This window comes from Mustela lutreola, chromosome 7 (assembly GCF_030435805.1).
Source record: "Mustela lutreola isolate mMusLut2 chromosome 7, mMusLut2.pri, whole genome shotgun sequence".
In the NCBI taxonomy this organism is placed as follows: Eukaryota; Metazoa; Chordata; class Mammalia; order Carnivora; family Mustelidae; genus Mustela; species Mustela lutreola.
In genome coordinates this window covers 42,151,061-42,168,043 of record NC_081296.1, presented here as the reverse complement: position 1 = coordinate 42,168,043, position 16,983 = coordinate 42,151,061, and the positions used below count along the sequence as shown (strand labels likewise).

Below are 16,983 nucleotides of genomic sequence, written 5' to 3'. Positions count from 1 at the left end.
CAAGTGTAGCTACCACCTGTCACCATACAATGCTATTAAAATATTGTTGACTATATTCTCTTTGCTGTGTCTTTTATTCCCATGACTTTTTCATCTGAAACTAGAAGCTTATGCTTCCTGCTCTCTTCAGCAATTTTGCCCATTTCCATCACCCTCCTATCCAGCAAACACCAGTTTATTCTCTGTATTTATATCTGACTCTGCTTTTTGTTTCTTCTTCTTTTTTTTTTTTAGATTCTTCTTATGCTTGGAATTGAATGTTATTTGTTTTCCTTAGTCTGCCTTACTTCACTTAGCATAATACCCACAAGGTTCATTCACATTGTTGCAAATGGAAGCCACAGTTTAAACAAATCAACAGCTTTTAATACTTTGAACAGCATTAGCTCCAAAATAGAAAGAACAAGATAGAGGTCCCTGTTTAAAGTATCTTAAATCCAATCTCCTCAAGCAACAAATAAAATATTCTGGTTTTTTGTTTGTTTGTTTTTGTTTTGTTTTGTTTTTTAATGATTTGGACATAATGCTCTGGTTCATCCCACACCTTGAGAACATAAAAGCAGCATACTTTATCATTGCATATCAAATAGATCTTTGAAAACTGGTCCGTTTCCTACTCAACGCATTGGTCCTGATCTATATAATTCAGAGAGAAAAACTGAAACTTTACTATATGTATCTTTTGAAGGAAGCTAAAAGAAATTACAGACAGTATCCCTCTGGATTGCTCCAACAACAAAACCAAATTACAAGTACCTCCCTGAAAGGAGGTTGTCTGCACATTTGGTGCCCCAACTTATGGCTTCTAAGGGATGGGACCCCACATCACCTACATCTGAAAGTCAGTGGGTCTTGCATTCACGAGTCCCACAGGACTATAGCAAACAAAGCAGCAGCTTTTCAACACATATAGGAGAATCCCCCCCCCCCCCCCAGGGCCCAGTGCAGAAGGAATACGCAAAAATGTCCATTTTCCAAGTTTCTCCCTGGAAGGGGCTTAACTACATATTTTTCCAGTGGTTGCCTCAGGGTCTGGCTTCGAATTAGCCTGCATCTACATGCTGACTGCTATCCCCATCCCCCTTTGGGGGCACTGACAAGTCTTGACAAATGCTCAACTATGGGAGACTAAAACAAAACAAAACAAAACAAAACAAAACAAAACAAAAAACCCTGTGGCCTGGATAATCATAAATGCTTGAGAGACAACCTGGAACTCAGGCTGGGGTGACTGATGAGACCCACTGTCAAGACTGGGAGAGGTGGCTGTTTTTTCTAAAGTGCAGAAACCAAAACAGTCAAGGAAAATGAAGAAACAGGGGACTATGTAACAAACAAACAAAAACCAAGTTACATCACCAGAAACTGATTTTAGTGAAACGGAGGTAAGTGATTTACCCAATTGAGATCTCAAAATAATGGTTGTAAAGATGCTCACTGAGGTCATGAGATCAATGCATGAACAAAGTGAGAACTTCAACAAAGAGAAAAAATAGAAGGCAAAGAGAGAATCTTAAAAGCAGGAAGAGGAAAACGACTTGCTATTCACAGGAGATTTCCATAGGTGATCAGTGGACTTTCAGAGGAAACTGCAGACCAGGAGAGAATGAGATGATATATTCAAAAGGCTGAAAGGAAAAACAATAACTGCCAACCAAGAATACTCTAGCTGGCAAAATTGTCCTTCAGAATTAAAAGAGGTAAAGAATTTTTCCAGGTAAACAAAAGCCGAAGAATTTCCTCATCACTAAACTGATAGACATATGGATCAATAAATCAATGGAACAAAGAATACAGAGTTACTCTCACAAGTATAGCCAACTGATTTTTGACAAAGTTGCCAAATTAATTCAATGGAGAAAGGATAATTCTTCTAACAAGTGGAATTAAAAAGATAAGCATGAAAAAGAAAATCCCGAAGAATCTTAAAATCTATATTATACCACGTACAAAAATATAACTTGAAATGAATCATAGATCTCAATGTAAGACATCTAGAAGAAAACTGTGATATTAAAAGTTGTTTTGTGGGTGTTGCAAAGATTTCTTAAATAGGACACAAAAAGCTCAAATTATAAATTAATAAATTGGACTACTCCATCAAAAATTTTAAAAAGTTCTTCAAAAGATACTAGTAAGACAACGGAAAAAAGTCACAAATTAGGAGAAAACAATGCAACATTTTATCTGACAACAGACTCTTATTTGGTGTATATAAAGAACAATTATAACTCAATAATAAAATGATAAACACCCAATTTGGAAATGGTAAAAAGCTTTTGAACAGATACTTCATCAAAGATATATAGATTGCAATAAACTATGAAATGATGGTCAATATCAGTATTTAGGAAAATGCAAATTAAAACCAGAGTAAGGGGCGCCTGGGTGGCTCAGTGGGTTAAGCCACTGCCTTTGGCTCAGGTCATGATCTCAGGGTCCCAGGATCGAGTCCCACATCGGGCTCTCTGCTCAGCAGGGAGCCTGCTTCCCTTCCTCTCTCTCTGCCTGCCTCTCTGCCTACTTGTAATCTCTCTCTGTCAAATAAATAAATAAAATCTTTTAAAAAAATTTTTTTTAAATAAATAAAAAGTAAGATGCCACTATACACCTATCTGAATGACTAAAAAAAATCCTAACCATATTGAGTTTTGGCAATGTACAACCACTTTGGAAAGAAGTTCAGCTATTTTAAGAATACAAATCATGTACCTACCATGTGACCCAAAAGAAAAGAAAGAATATGTCTATGCAGAAACTTGTAAACAAATATTCATAGCAACCTAACCTGGGGGCAAAAAAACAACAATTTTTTACCCTAATCCTAAAAGAGGAATGGAGGAACATTTGGGGGTATATCTTATAGTGGAATATTACTCAGAAATAAAAAGTATAAAAAATTAAATAATACAAAGTATTGCTACACAAAACAACCTGTTTGAATCTCAAAATAGTTGTGACGAGGGAAAGAAGTAGACCCAAAAAATGTACATATGATTCTTTTACATAAAAGGGTAAAATTTCTAAACTAATTTATAGTATCAGAAGTCAGTCTAGTGGTTGCTTGGAGTGAGTACAAAAGGCACATGGAAACTTATTAGGGAGACAAATATATTAATTATCTTGATTGTGGTGAGAGTTTTGTGACTAGATATATATGCCAAAACTAGTCAAATTATATAATTCAAATGTGCTATTTTACTGTATTGAATTATACTTCAATAAATGTTAACAAGGGAGAGGGAGAACCACACCTTACTATCTGAAAATGATTAATGGTTTTCAATTTTAATAAAATAGTGAAATTTTTATGAGCATCTAGAAAGCTCCTTAATAAATTTTGAAAATGTGAATAAATATTGCTCAAATACTCTATTGTACCTATTTTTTTCTTTTTTTGGTAACTTTTTTTCAGTGTTCTAAGATTCATTGTTTATATACCTATTAATAATGAAGTAGGAACAGAAAGAAGAGATGTTAACTACATATAAGCTTTACTTTAATTTCTTTATTCATTCAACCAATATAAATGCCTGGATATATACTAATATTAAAAAAGCAAAACAAAACTCTTTTCTCAAGTGTCCATTCTATAATTATTATAAATTGTCATAAAATTTGAATAAGTCTTTAAAATAGCCTCAGAATCTGAGCAAATAAGATCATGAAACATAGATTCCAAATACCAGGAAGGCATTCAAGTTTTTTTAGGGCTAGGTGCTCACAGGAAAAAAAAGTGACTCTAAACACTGACATTAAATTAAAAACAAAAATAAAAAGCAAAACAAAGATATCTCTTTCTTGTCTCATTACCTCTTTTTATACTTAGTAGACTTAACTTAGGTCATAATTTGAATTTTTGCCATAACTGAATGTATTTCCTCCACTTCTTTTTATATAGTTCCAAAAAGTCAAATAAAATCTTTGTATATATTTCATAGTATATGATTAAAAATAATTCTGGGAAACTTTGATTCCATGATTTTATGATATATCTTTTACTAGTCATACCTGGATTTCTAGTATTTGGTAAATGTAAAGAATTTCCCTGATTAGAAGGAAAATCTTTTTCACGTAACTTTTAATTAGCATTTCTGAGAAGATCGCTATTTTCATTCAAGAGTGATTTTACCAAATGGCCTATACCAGATCAAGGGCATAAAACATGTATTGATCTCCCTATCTTCAGGAAATCTACCCTGTCTCAAAGAAGGTCCAAAGGATGAAGGAGAAAACATATCTGTTCCATAAAGCTGCCCAAGATGAGTGGATGACATGTCATATATTAAAAGAGAAAGGCACCTGGGTGGCTCAGTCAGTTAAGCATCCAAGTCTTAACTTCAGCTCCGTTTGTGATCTCAGGGTCATAGGATTGTGCCCGCCCGTGCGGCTCTGCACACTCAGCACAGAGTCTGCTTGAGATTTTCTCTCCCTCTCCTACTGCCCCTCCCCATATTCATGCTCCTTCTCTCCCCCTCTACATACATACATACATACATTAAATACTTTAAAAAAATAAAAAAGAAAAGAGAAGATACAGTCCTAACCTATCAGAAGAAAGTAAAACCACAGTCTCTATAGAGGGTCAGAGAGGTAGGTACTCTGGTCTTTAGGCAGAAAAGGTGAGTTTAACAGGGCAAGGGAGAAGAACATATAAAGGCAAACTAATGACGTTATCATGGTTGCATATCAAAAAGGATCAGTTTCTTCACAGTTAGGAACTGGGGGCAGGTGAAAATCGACAGTTATGGAACAAGCAAAGGAGGAAAATTGGGACACTTAAATTTATTCCTTCTGTACCTGAAATTTCAGTTGAATTCAACACAAGCTTTTTGACACTGCCTTGACCATTATAGAGAAACAATAAAACAAGTTCTCTATAATAAGTCTGAATCTATTTCATGTTCTACTTCATGGTTTGTCTATTGCTATCCTTGCTGCCCAGAGCATTTCAGGTCTTACCAGTAAGTCAGGACATCCTCTCCATTAATCACATTGCAAGTGCCTAGTTTTGTAGACTGAGCTGTTATTTTGCTTTTGCTATATAGCCATCGACATGTAGGCAATACGATAAATCCTAAACAGGCAATACTGAGGTTGCCTGTTTAGGACTGGAACTTCGATATTATCTAATAATATATGAGGAAACTGAGACTCACGGTAATTAGATAATTTGTCCAAGTTCTCATAGCAAGTGACATTTTGATAAATTAATAATTTTAGACTCTTCTAGAATCTGTTATTCTACAATGACCATGAATTTCAAGTCATCTGCTTGTCTCTCTGCTCATAATTTGCAAATTCTATGCAGGGAGGCATAGGCTTAACACTGTTACTTGAGAAAATGGACTTATTCTGTTACACACTGTAATACATCCATGGGACAGAACGACTTTGAAAGCAGGTGTTCTTTTGACAAATCTTTATTATTACAAAGTCACAATGAAATATGTTTACTACCAACTTTTCAACATTTTAGCTTTAGGGGAAGTGCGATGGGATAGTTTTGTGGGTTTTGTTGTTGTTGCTGTTCTTTTTGAGACAAGGAGGTAATTAAGAAGGGAACAAATGAAGAAACTTTTCTACATCAAATAAAAATAAATTTTGGGAACTCTTTGTCTCTATATCCAAAGAATCTCACTCGATGGGGCTTGAACTAAAAACTCATCATATCACCAAATTGATATTTACTGCTAAACATACAAATATCCTGCTTTATATAGCTTAATTTTGGAAAACAATTTTGGAAAACAAAATTTTCCAATGAGAGTATAAATCATGAATACAAACCATCTTCCCATATTTTATGTTTTCATAACTTCAGAGAAATTAAATCCATTCATTTCCAAGACAAGGTACTTACTGATTTAGGACAGGTGTGTACGCAGTTTTATCCTCATCAATAATAGTGACCATCAGTGTAATCAGCTGGGGCCAAAAATCCAAATTCTTGGTGGTCGGTCCTTGATCTTCCCGAGGAATGTCCTGTTTCTTACTCTGCTCACAAGGTCACACAACATGTAAAAGAAAAGAGTAAATGATATGACTTTAGTTTGTCACTGTCAAATGGAAGGATTAGAGAAAAAGTGGCTCTGGACAAATTCTTAGGTTATGTGAGCCAAAACTATTAAATTCAGGTTTCCCATAGGATACAGTCACAACAGCCAGGCCAGGCTTGCATTTCTACATCTTTAGTTTTGAATTGGAGGTTGTACTTTCTAAATTGCAGTTCATTATTATTGTAAAAATCATCCCTTTAAAGTGGCTTCTTCCAAGGAGAGAGTTTGAATTTTGTGTGTACAAAGGGGTGTGTGTGTGTGTGTGTGTGTGTGTGTATAATATATCCTTTCTAAATATTTTGTCCACAGTCACATTGGTGGTAAGTGTGCATAACTCAGGGCTGCCTGGTTACAAAGCCAGTACCATTAAATTCTACAGTATATAAGTGTTCTCTGAATGGCATGGACCACTCTACTTCCACCCACAAATGTGCCTCGTCAACTAAAAGTTATGTATCTTTCTTGTGTGTGTGTGCATATTTAAATCATATTTGAATCCTTGATTTATCATGCTTACTGAATTCTCCAGCTCTCACCTCTCAGAGTGTTACGCTGGATGATCTAAGTTTATAATGAGATGAACAGAGTACAGTAACAATCTTGTATGTTTCACATATCAACATCATACTCAACACATACAATTGTTTTCTTTGGTGGGTAATCTTCTTAGAGAACTTCTTTTACATTTACTTACATTACTTACAACTTACTTAAAATTACATTACTTGGGGCGCCCGGGTGGCTCAGTGGGTTAAAGCCTCTGCCTTCGGCTCAGGTCCTGATCCCAGGGTCCTGGGATCGAGTCCTGCATTGGGCTCTCTGTTTCCTCCTCTCTCTCTCTGCCTGCCTCTCTGCCTACTTGTGATCTCTCTCTCTCTGTGTCTGTCAAATAAATAAATAAAATCTTTAAAAAAATTACATTACTTACATTTACATTTACATCTACTTACTTAAATAATGAGGCAAAAAAGATAAAGGCAGAGCCAATTTTCACTCAAGTATACAAATAAGTAGGAAGCATGTGGCTCCCCCCTCTGTAATTATTTTTGCCAAATGATTTACAAGCTTATAGGTCCAGGATATCTGAAAACTTCAATTTGTGGCTCAGGAAATTCATGGGTTCTCTGGTAGAAAAGGTGGATTAGATTTTTGGGGCCCAAATTATTGCCATTTCCAATTATGTTTCATCCAAAGATCAGCTGTTCTCTGCTGAATGGCTGCCTAAGACACGTAACCCGACCTGAGTGAGTCAGCACCACATTACTCTTCTCACTTAAGCTAAGATATGTTGAATCCACTTACTAGTAAAGACCTCCATACACTATAATGTACCTTTAGGAAAATACAATTTATCTTTAGGGACATGTATTTTCCTAAGGTGCTTCTAAGTGCTGCTGACTTACCTTTATGCTCAAAATGCAACAGATATTAAATGTTGGAGAGCTACATTAGTCCAAAAATCAGTGACTGGCACAAATTACTTCAGATTGCCAGAATGAACTATAAGTACTCTCAAAAGGTTTTTATGAACCTTGTATCTGTGGTCCTGGAGAACCACTTGAAACTTCTTGGCAGGCTTCCTCTTTCAATTCCTAAGGTACATCAAGGCACATTGGAAGATCTTCAAGAAGAAAATTAGGCAGCAATACAGGCTTGCAAATATTCAGCTTTGCCTACTTCCAAGTTATAGTTTCTTTTTAAATTTATCTTTCTTTGATGAATAAGATTTTATTATTATCACAATAATGTAATTATTTACTCATTAGATTAAGTTCAATAGAGTTCCTCCTCTATGAATTTAAAAATCAAGGGAACCTGGTAGATTATAAAGGTTGTAAATAAAATTAGTTCTGATGGCCATAGCATTTGTTTCACAAAGGCATCTGACCTTGATTAATACTGTCATTAATCGTCCTGATATGTATACAGCCAAACTATATGTCTAGGTTATTTCAAGTAATATGATTAAATGAAAGCAAATGACTCTAGATGACATGTCTAACATCACAATTACTTATTGTAATTCTTCAAAGAGTAATAAAGAAAGAAGGAGACAATAAAGTAGTTGAATATGTATTAATTTCAAAATGACTTAGCTGTCACAAATCCTACTCTCATTATACTTTTTATGACTTTAGAGTATTATAGATGGTACCATTTTTTCATCAAATTCTGTATGTTGCCCCAGAATAAACCAATCTGGATGTTGAATCATTAAGTTTTTACATATCCCATAACATTAAAATAAATCAAGCTATCCCTAATTTAATAGTGTACTTTAACAGCCTGCATGTTTAAAAGGATGGGATGCAATCCTGTATGTTGAAATATTTACCAGATTTCTTAAAGATTAATTTTTTCCTAAGCAATACTTTATTAATATCCTAGAGGTCTATCATGGCATTTGATCTTATGGTCAGAAAAAATAAGACAATGGTAACAGAAATTTAGGAAGCTAGTAATAAGTGCATTAATATTTACTGAAACCCTTGAAAATTAATATTTATCATAAGAAAAATGTATCTTATATATACTCCATATAATAAATAATGATAAACCCATTAATGCCAAGGGAAAAAATGGGAAATATAGTTAGTTCGTAAAACTATAACTTAGTAGATTGATTTTGATTATGACTATTAGAATTACAGTGACTAAACCTTATTTTCTTAATAGACTATTAAGTAAAAGGGATGAGAAAAGCTGTGAGAGTATAAGAGAAGAAAATTCATGATGTGGAAAAGTTGCCAGAGTATAGAATCAGTTAAAGAAAGTTTCTAATGGTCATGTTTATAAAGGATATTTCAATACAGAAAAGCTTTACCAGACAGGCTGAAAAGATATACACTATAATATGTCAAATGAGAAAATATGAAGATAGATTTCCATATAGAAAGAACTATTACATGTGAGGAAAAAAGTATCAAAATAATAGATACCATCTTCATGTTAATGTGGGACTTACACAACATATCAAATTGGTTATAAAATATGGGGCATTCCATGTATTTGCTTAATAAATATATAATTTTGAAACCCCTCCTCTAAGGAGTTGGCTACACAAGGGTTGGGGGAAGATATTTAGTAAAGTAAGGTGATACTGAAATGCACAAGTACATGACAGATACATAATTGCAGAATTACTAGCAATGTTAGGATACAAGGATATTAGCCTTTTGACAGACTGTCTTTCTCTATCATTGGTTCTAGTGGATATCAGCATTATTTATACACACACACACATAGACCATGCTCAAAGCAAGTGAGAAAATGCTTGCTTAAAACAAAGTTAAATCAATGTTTTCTGGATTTTTGGAGTAACATGCTACTGTGCCCTGTGATTCTCTAAGATGGTGGTTCTCCAACTTTAGCATTCAGCAGCACTGTTAGAAAAGCTTGCTCAATCACAGACGGGCTGTCCTCACCCCAGAGTTGTTGACTCAGCAGATCCAAGGTGAGGCCTGAAAATTTGCATATATAATAAAGTTCCTAGAATTGCTTGTATTACTAACTCAGACTAGTTTGAAAACTACTACTCTGAGAGCTAAAAATGGAGCATTAGTTCCTCAAGTGTATTTGAACTTGACAAAACCCTCCACCCCCTCCTCTTCCCCATATCTCATTCTTGCACAACTTCTCTCAGAATGACCTTCCCCTGAACTTACTTGGGGAAACAAAAGACTACAAAGATAGTTACAATGGTCAAATCCTTTAGGACCTGTGTGTCAGGTCAAGGAATTAACATTTATTTATCCATTTATTTATTTATTTATTATTTTATTTTATTTATTTTATATTTTATATTTTAAAGATTTTATTTATTTGACAGAGATCACAAGCAGGCAGAGAGGCAGGTGGGCGGAGCAGGGGTAGGGGGTGGAGAAGAAGGCTCCCTGCGCATCAGGGAGCCCCATGCAGGGCTCACTCTCAGGACCCTGAGACCATGACCTGAGCCGAAGGCAGGGGCTTAACCCACTGAGCCACCCAGGCGCCCCAAGGAATTAACATTTAAACCCTACTTGAGGAAGACCAGTAGAAGATGTCAAACATGGAACTGTTTAATTACATTTTGTTACATTTTGTTTAATTACATTTTGTTTTAAATGAGTTGTCAGTAGCAGGAAGTTTAATTGAAATTAAACTAATGAAATAGTTAATGAGGAAAACTGATAGACTCATGAAAATATTTATGAAATGGTTATTAAGTGACGCTGATCAAATTCATTGCCTAAGTGGTGAAAAGGAAGAGAGAGAGGGAAAATCAAGTGGGACTACCCAGAAGGCCCCTGGGTAGATACGTCTGGATTTTCAAGTAACATCCTAGACTGCTGACATAGCTAGAAGAATTCCAGGGTGTATGTGGTAGCTGAAATTATGGAGTAAATAAGATTACTCCGAGAGAGGGAGAATATATGACCAGAGGAAAGACCTTGGAGAAAAATACGAATAAGGAAAATAATACAATATTATGAATGAGAGATATAGGTGGGGGAGTGAGCTGAAATGGGAAAGACAGGATCCAGAGTGTATGTGGAAGAACTAGCCTCAAACAACTGAAAAACATGACTTCTTCCAGTCAGAAGATAGTCTTGCAGGTAAGTCTTATTCATGGTGAGAAAGAATAGCTAAGAATTTCTATCCTGAGAGAAGAGGAGGAATAAATAGTAAAGATTTGAAACAGTCTCCACAAGGAATGGCAGAGACCCTGAACTGGACCCACGGTGTCCCTGGAACCCATGGTGGCACCGCCGGTTAGGTTGGGAGCTTTGTTGAGAGTGGGGCCCTGAACTTACAGTGTCACTACTCAGGATAATCATGGCTCTTCTGGATTTAGAAGTCAAGGGCATTGGATTTGCTACTGAGGTATAGTAAAAATAGGAAAAGAGAAAGAGATTTAAATGTTTGACTTGAGTGGTTGAAGTGCTGGAACAAATATTTATTTTGGTCCAGAGGAAGGAAGAAGAGAAACACAAAGGCACAAGGAAATGCAAATCTTTTTTTATCTCACATCTTTTCAACTTTGGCCAAGAGCTCATAGACACCCTGCCCCTCACATCACTATACCTCTTTTCTTTGTTCTGTAATCACCTTATAGTGCTGAAAAGGCTACAAATAATTATGGTAATTCCTGTGTTCTACAGAAGAGAAAACAAAGGCTGACCTAGTTTAAAGTGGTCCATCTAAGGTCACATAACGTCCTAAAAGTCAGAACACCCAGACCTTGAAAATTTCATGTTCTCAAGGGAATGTCCTTTGTTCTACCTTCCATTCTCCTCAAGTTAAAAATTATTCAGGTTAAATAGAAAACAGAGTTGGATTTTGTTTGCTAACTCATAAAGGAACAAATTAAGGCTGATTAACAGAGTTTATGACAACTCCCTTAATTAAAAAGTTTGAGAGCCACTGTAAATGGGAACATTAATAAATTTAATTGATGACCTAAATCTCCATATATATATAAATAAATGGAACATCCTTTTGAAGGTGGTATCAACATTTCCTACTACTGTTTTTTTTTCTTTTTTGCTTCTGGCAAAGTTCCACTCACCACTTACTTAGACCATTTACAAGTTCATGACCTTTCATCTACCTGCTTCAAAAGTTTTTTTTCCGGGGCGCCTGGGTGGCTCAGTGGGTTAAGCCGCTGCCTTCGGCTCAGGTCATGATCTCAGGGTCCTAGGATCGAGTCCCGCATCAGGCTCTCTGCTCAGCGGGGAGCCTGCTTCCTCCTCTCTCTCTCTGCCTGCCTCTCTGCCTACTTGTGATTTCTCTCTGTCAAATAAATAAATAAAATCTTTAAAAAAAGTTTTTTTTTCCACTATTGTTCTTTAATGCAAGTACTGTTCTTTAACTGGGTTTTAAAATTCATAGCAAAAGTGCCTATGGCAATGTGTATTGCAACAATGAGAATCTCAAAGGAACATATACTAAGGAGTGAAATTTGAGACTATATTCAAAGCAGCCACTGAGCAGTGTTTTTCTAAGTCTGGGTCCATAGGTGTACATCAGAATCACCCGGTTGCTTATGAGAAATACATTTGACTTTAAAGCCTCTGTTGCAGACACAAAATCAGCTTAGATGGAGGTATGGCTTGGGAATCTGGACTTAACACATACAGCTCTGCTCTTCTGAAATCCTCATGTTCACAAGAAGAGTCAGACTATAATTAAATCAGGTAAAAGAAGGTTTTTGTTTGTTTTTTAAGGAAGAAGAGTGCTATTGTTCCTCCTAAAAACTAGTATCTGTCATAAATTTGCTGGAATTTGCATTTTGTCAGTATAACAAAAGGCTTGTTTCACTTTACATCTGAGAAATTTCCAACTACATGCAGTTCCCTAATTTTAAGAGGAAATGGAATAGCTTTCTGGATATTTATATGGCCAAGCACTGATAAACTCCTATGCTAGATCCCTCTGTAAAACATTACTTTTTTAAATTAATAGTCATTGGGAAATTACTGTTCTACTCAAATAACTTAATAGATGTTGCTAACTGAGAATAAAAATTGAGCAACTAGTGGCCTTAAATAGGACTAATTACTGAAAATTAAAACTATGCAAATCGAGTTAGAAAAAAATGCATATATTAGAATAATTCACTTTTACTCTAGCAAAATATTTACTAGGTCCTTTCAGCTTCAGTAAATCCAATGTATCTTGACATTTAAATTGCCAAAACTGCATTTCAAAGTGTTTGGACATTCTCAGTGGCTTTTTTTTTTTCACTACTGGGTATTTACTCTCAGTGGCTTTTAACAGCATTTAATGGTTCCTTGATTTTGAATGGACTGTACCTGGGTAAGCTATCTATACACAACCATAAAGTGTCATAACTCTGAATTTAGATTTAAATATACAAATTACTTAACAGCATGGTATAATTGAAAAAGTAATAATTGAACATAAAATCAGAAACTTGTATTTTGTTCTCAGCTTAACAAGAATGTGTACAATTTGGAACAGGATTTCATTTTTCAACTTCAAATTTCTTCTATTAAAATAGGATTATTATATAGCCAATCCTGTTTCTGATAATTTGAGCAAGTATATTGGTAGAAATGTGGAGGCCAAGAAAAACAAGGCTGTACCCACCTTGAGTCTAGCCCAATTTCCAGAGACAAATAACAGTTCCTTAAGCCCTAATGTCACCATCCTTTCCATAAACAAAACTGAAGGAGGCTGAGGTAGAAGGAAAAGTAAATAAAGTTAAATTTCATCTAAACCCAAATCTCACTAACAAGGACGCTTGATACAAGAATGTGACATTCCACCAGGAAACTCCCAATTGTCTTTATCCTAGTGCCTCATTAAAGGGGAAAACGGCCTTGGCTTGATAGTAACCAGGCCTTCAATATCCTGACAGTCTTCTTGACCCTGATAGCCCTTCTGAACACCCCCTTTGTCCTCACCCACCACTGAGTCCACCCCTACTCTGCTTTTAAAAACTCTGACTGTAATCTGGCTCAAGGTCCAAGTTCCTACTCCACTGTGTCGGGTATACTTGGGCCCAAGCTTAAGCTTGCCAAATAAACCCTTGTGTGATTGCGTCGTGCTTGGCTCCTTGGTGGTCTCTCAGACGCGAAAACTCGGGCACAACAGAAAATCTTCAATAAGAGGACATTTATTAATGTAACAGGTGAATACTTGCCTTTAATTAATTTAATGGCATATGATATATGGTCTACCTAACGGATAATTCTCTTATCTGAATCCCAAGAGAGATGCAAAAGAGCAGACCTTAAATATAAAATGATTCCAGTGGGTAAACTAATAGTTTTTGTCCTTTTCTCTTTATATAAATTAAACTTACATCCAAAAGGAAAAACGCAACCGGTCACAGGTAGCTGGCATTTATTTTCCATTGAAGATACTACACCTTTAAAAGAACTAGCAGCGCTTAGACCAAACTCAGGAGTAGCATGATAGTGGACTTCAAATACATGATAGACTGTCATATAGGAAGAGAATAAAAGATAAATTAGATCTGTCTTGTGTGGTCAAGAAGAAAACTAGTTATCTATGAATAAAATTTTCAATACAGAAGATTTTAGTATAGTGTAAAGAAAAACTTCCTAAATATCAGATCTCTCCAAATATTTTAACTCCCAGATGTTAAGTATTATGAGGCATATAGGAAGTCCCTTGTCTACATTGTACCTAAAAACTGACCACATGCTGAGTCTCTTTTTAATATATTTTCTACGATTATACCTGTAATTAAATTTACAGAGAAGAAAACATAACCCCTAAGTTTTATGCCCTTGATATGTTGATTTAAAAGTATATGGTTACTATTTTTAACAGTTTTATTGAGGTATAATTAATAGACAAAAACTGCATATGTTTGATGTATACTGTTTGATAAGTTTGGACATATGCATACATCCATGATACCATCACCAAAACAAGGTAATAAACCTATCTGTCACCTCCCCCCCAATGCCCTTATATCTCTTTGCTTTTTTCCCTTGCCCCACTTATGACAAGATGCTTAACATGAGATCTACTCTCAATGAATTTTTAAATGTACACTGTGTTGTTAATTGTTGGTACTACAGTGTACAGCAGATATTTAGAACTTAATTTGTCTTCCCTAACTATAACTTCATACCCCTGAACATATGGGTACTGTTTGATTTTAATCATTTTTTATTTTAAGCTTTAATTTTTTAAATGATTTATTTGAGAGAGAAAAGGTGAATACGCATACCTGAGTTGGGGAGAGGGGCAGGGGGAGAGAAATCTTCAAGCAGACTCCCTGCTGAGCATGAGGCCTGATGCAGGGCTTGATATCAGGAGCCTGAGATCATGACCTGAGCCGAAATCAAGAGCCCAATGCTTAACCAACTGAGCCTCTCAGATGTTACATAGATACTATTTTAAATGGCTGGAATTAATTGTGGCAGAAAGTGGATAGCTGTTCCCCAAATCAGTTTTCCCTTTTCCTTGAGTGCACATCTACATTACTGTGGAAGATTAAATAAGATTAAATTCTTTGATAATCTTTCCATTAAAATGTATGTTTCTATTTCCTTTCCTTGAATATGGGTGACTTTCACCAACAGAATATGACAGACGTGACCTATGTCAGTTTTCAGGCTGAGGTTTTAAGAAACTGGCTATTCCCAAGTCCTGTCTCTTGGACCTTGGACCATCTCTCTTAAAATCCAGCCACTAAACTGAAATTGCCCAAGTAGTCCTGTGGAGAGGTCCATGTGGAAAAGAACCAACCAGGGGCACCTGGGTTGCTCAGTGGGTTAAGCCTCTGCCTTCAGCTCAGGTCATCATCTCAGGGTCCTGGGATCGAGCCCCACATTGGGCTCTTTGCTCAGCAGGGAACCTGCTTCCCCTCTCTCTCTGCCTGCCTTTCTACCTACTGTGATCTCTGTCAAATAAATAAATAAAATCTTAAAAAAAGAAAAGAACCAACCAACACATTTGGTACACAGTTCCTACTGACAGCACCACATTGTTAGCCATATGAATAAGCATGTCCAAAGTGGAACTTCCTCTCTGGTCAAACCATATCAGCTGAAACCACAAAGAACAGAGTGGAGATGTTATCACTCAGCCCTGCTTAAATTGCATTTATGTAAGCAAAGTAAGCTACTATTACTATCTTAAACCATTATGTTTTAGGGTAGTTCTTTATTTAACAGATAAGCAGAACAGAATTTGACACTGAAAGTGGGCCCTTAACGTAGCACAAAATTAAAACATGTGGCAATGATTTGGGACTGAGTGGTGGCAGGCAGAAGCTAGAAGGGTTTCAAGAAGGTAATTAATGATATCAGAGGACTTGTCAGGGAGAAATAGAAAGACAGTGAAAAAATTATTTCAAGTCAGGTAAAAGAGGACTCCTACTATCTAGTGGGGAAAATTTGTCAACATTGTCATCTACAATAAATATAGAAAATAGAAAATAGAATGTGAGCTGATGGATTTAGCAGAATAATGAACATGCCAAGTGGTTTCTTATAGCCATGTAGAATACGATATAGCTAGAGAGAGGGGAGCTAAACTAGACAAAGCAAAACAGAACAAAAACAAAAACAGAAGTGTACTTCCTGGGTTCAAAGTAAAACTTTCTCATCCTTAATCTTTCCAGAAGCTATGGCTTTCAATGTGCGAAATATCTTCAGGGAACACATCAAATCCAAGGCACCTTACGTGAATGACTTTACAGTCAAAATGTCTAGGTCCAAAGAAGTGTTCTGAGAGCTTTATGAATATTTAAGATATATCTAGTACAGTTTCTAAGAATCTTAAGGAATTTCTTCTTGGAATTTTTCCACTAGAAGAAAATGACTTGTAAGAATCTCATAGTTTCTTGTGCTTTGTAGTTCCTTTCAACTAGACAGAAGACTTCCAAGATTCTTAAGTGCATTGTTCAATCTTAGCCCAAGATTTTCCATTCACATTAAGAAGGTCTGTCTCAAAAGAAACACGAGAGCCATTTTTGTCTAATGCAATGTCCACAGATACTTAAAATAAGTTATATCAGTTTGGACAGAAAAAAATTAAGTCAGCACAAAATGAAAAGATGATTTTGAATCATCTATGGGCAGGAAGCTGAAGAAGGCTACTCAGTCGTAACCATGAGCTGTTCCTTATGGAGCAGGATAAATGACCCAAGGGCAAGGCTACAAACCCAGCAAATGGAGCCAAGAGTCACGGAGAATAATTCCCAGACAGCGGGACTGAGCTGCAATTAAGAACTGACAGCATGTTCCCAGCTAGATATCTGAATTTTTATGGACAAGTGAGCGTCACGTGTCTCCTTTTTTTGAACAGAAATATCTGTATCAATTATATTATTTCTATCTCACCACTATACCTTGGGCATGTGAGAAGCCAACAACCAGGCTCTGTAGTTTCCAAACATTTAGGTGAAGAGGAACCATCCTTCAGAAATGGGACCCAA

At 35.9% G+C, this 16,983-nt stretch overlaps 1 protein-coding gene across 1 annotated transcript in view; it reads right to left on the bottom strand.

The window, feature by feature from the left end:
• Positions 1-16,983, bottom strand: part of UNC13C (unc-13 homolog C) — a 574,360-nt gene that overhangs the window by 204,049 nt on the left and 353,328 nt on the right. The window contains exon 17 of the mRNA XM_059180554.1: positions 5,864-5,997. Coding sequence (XP_059036537.1) covers positions 5,864-5,997 — 134 coding nt within the window. The remainder of the gene's footprint in view (positions 1-5,863; positions 5,998-16,983) is intronic.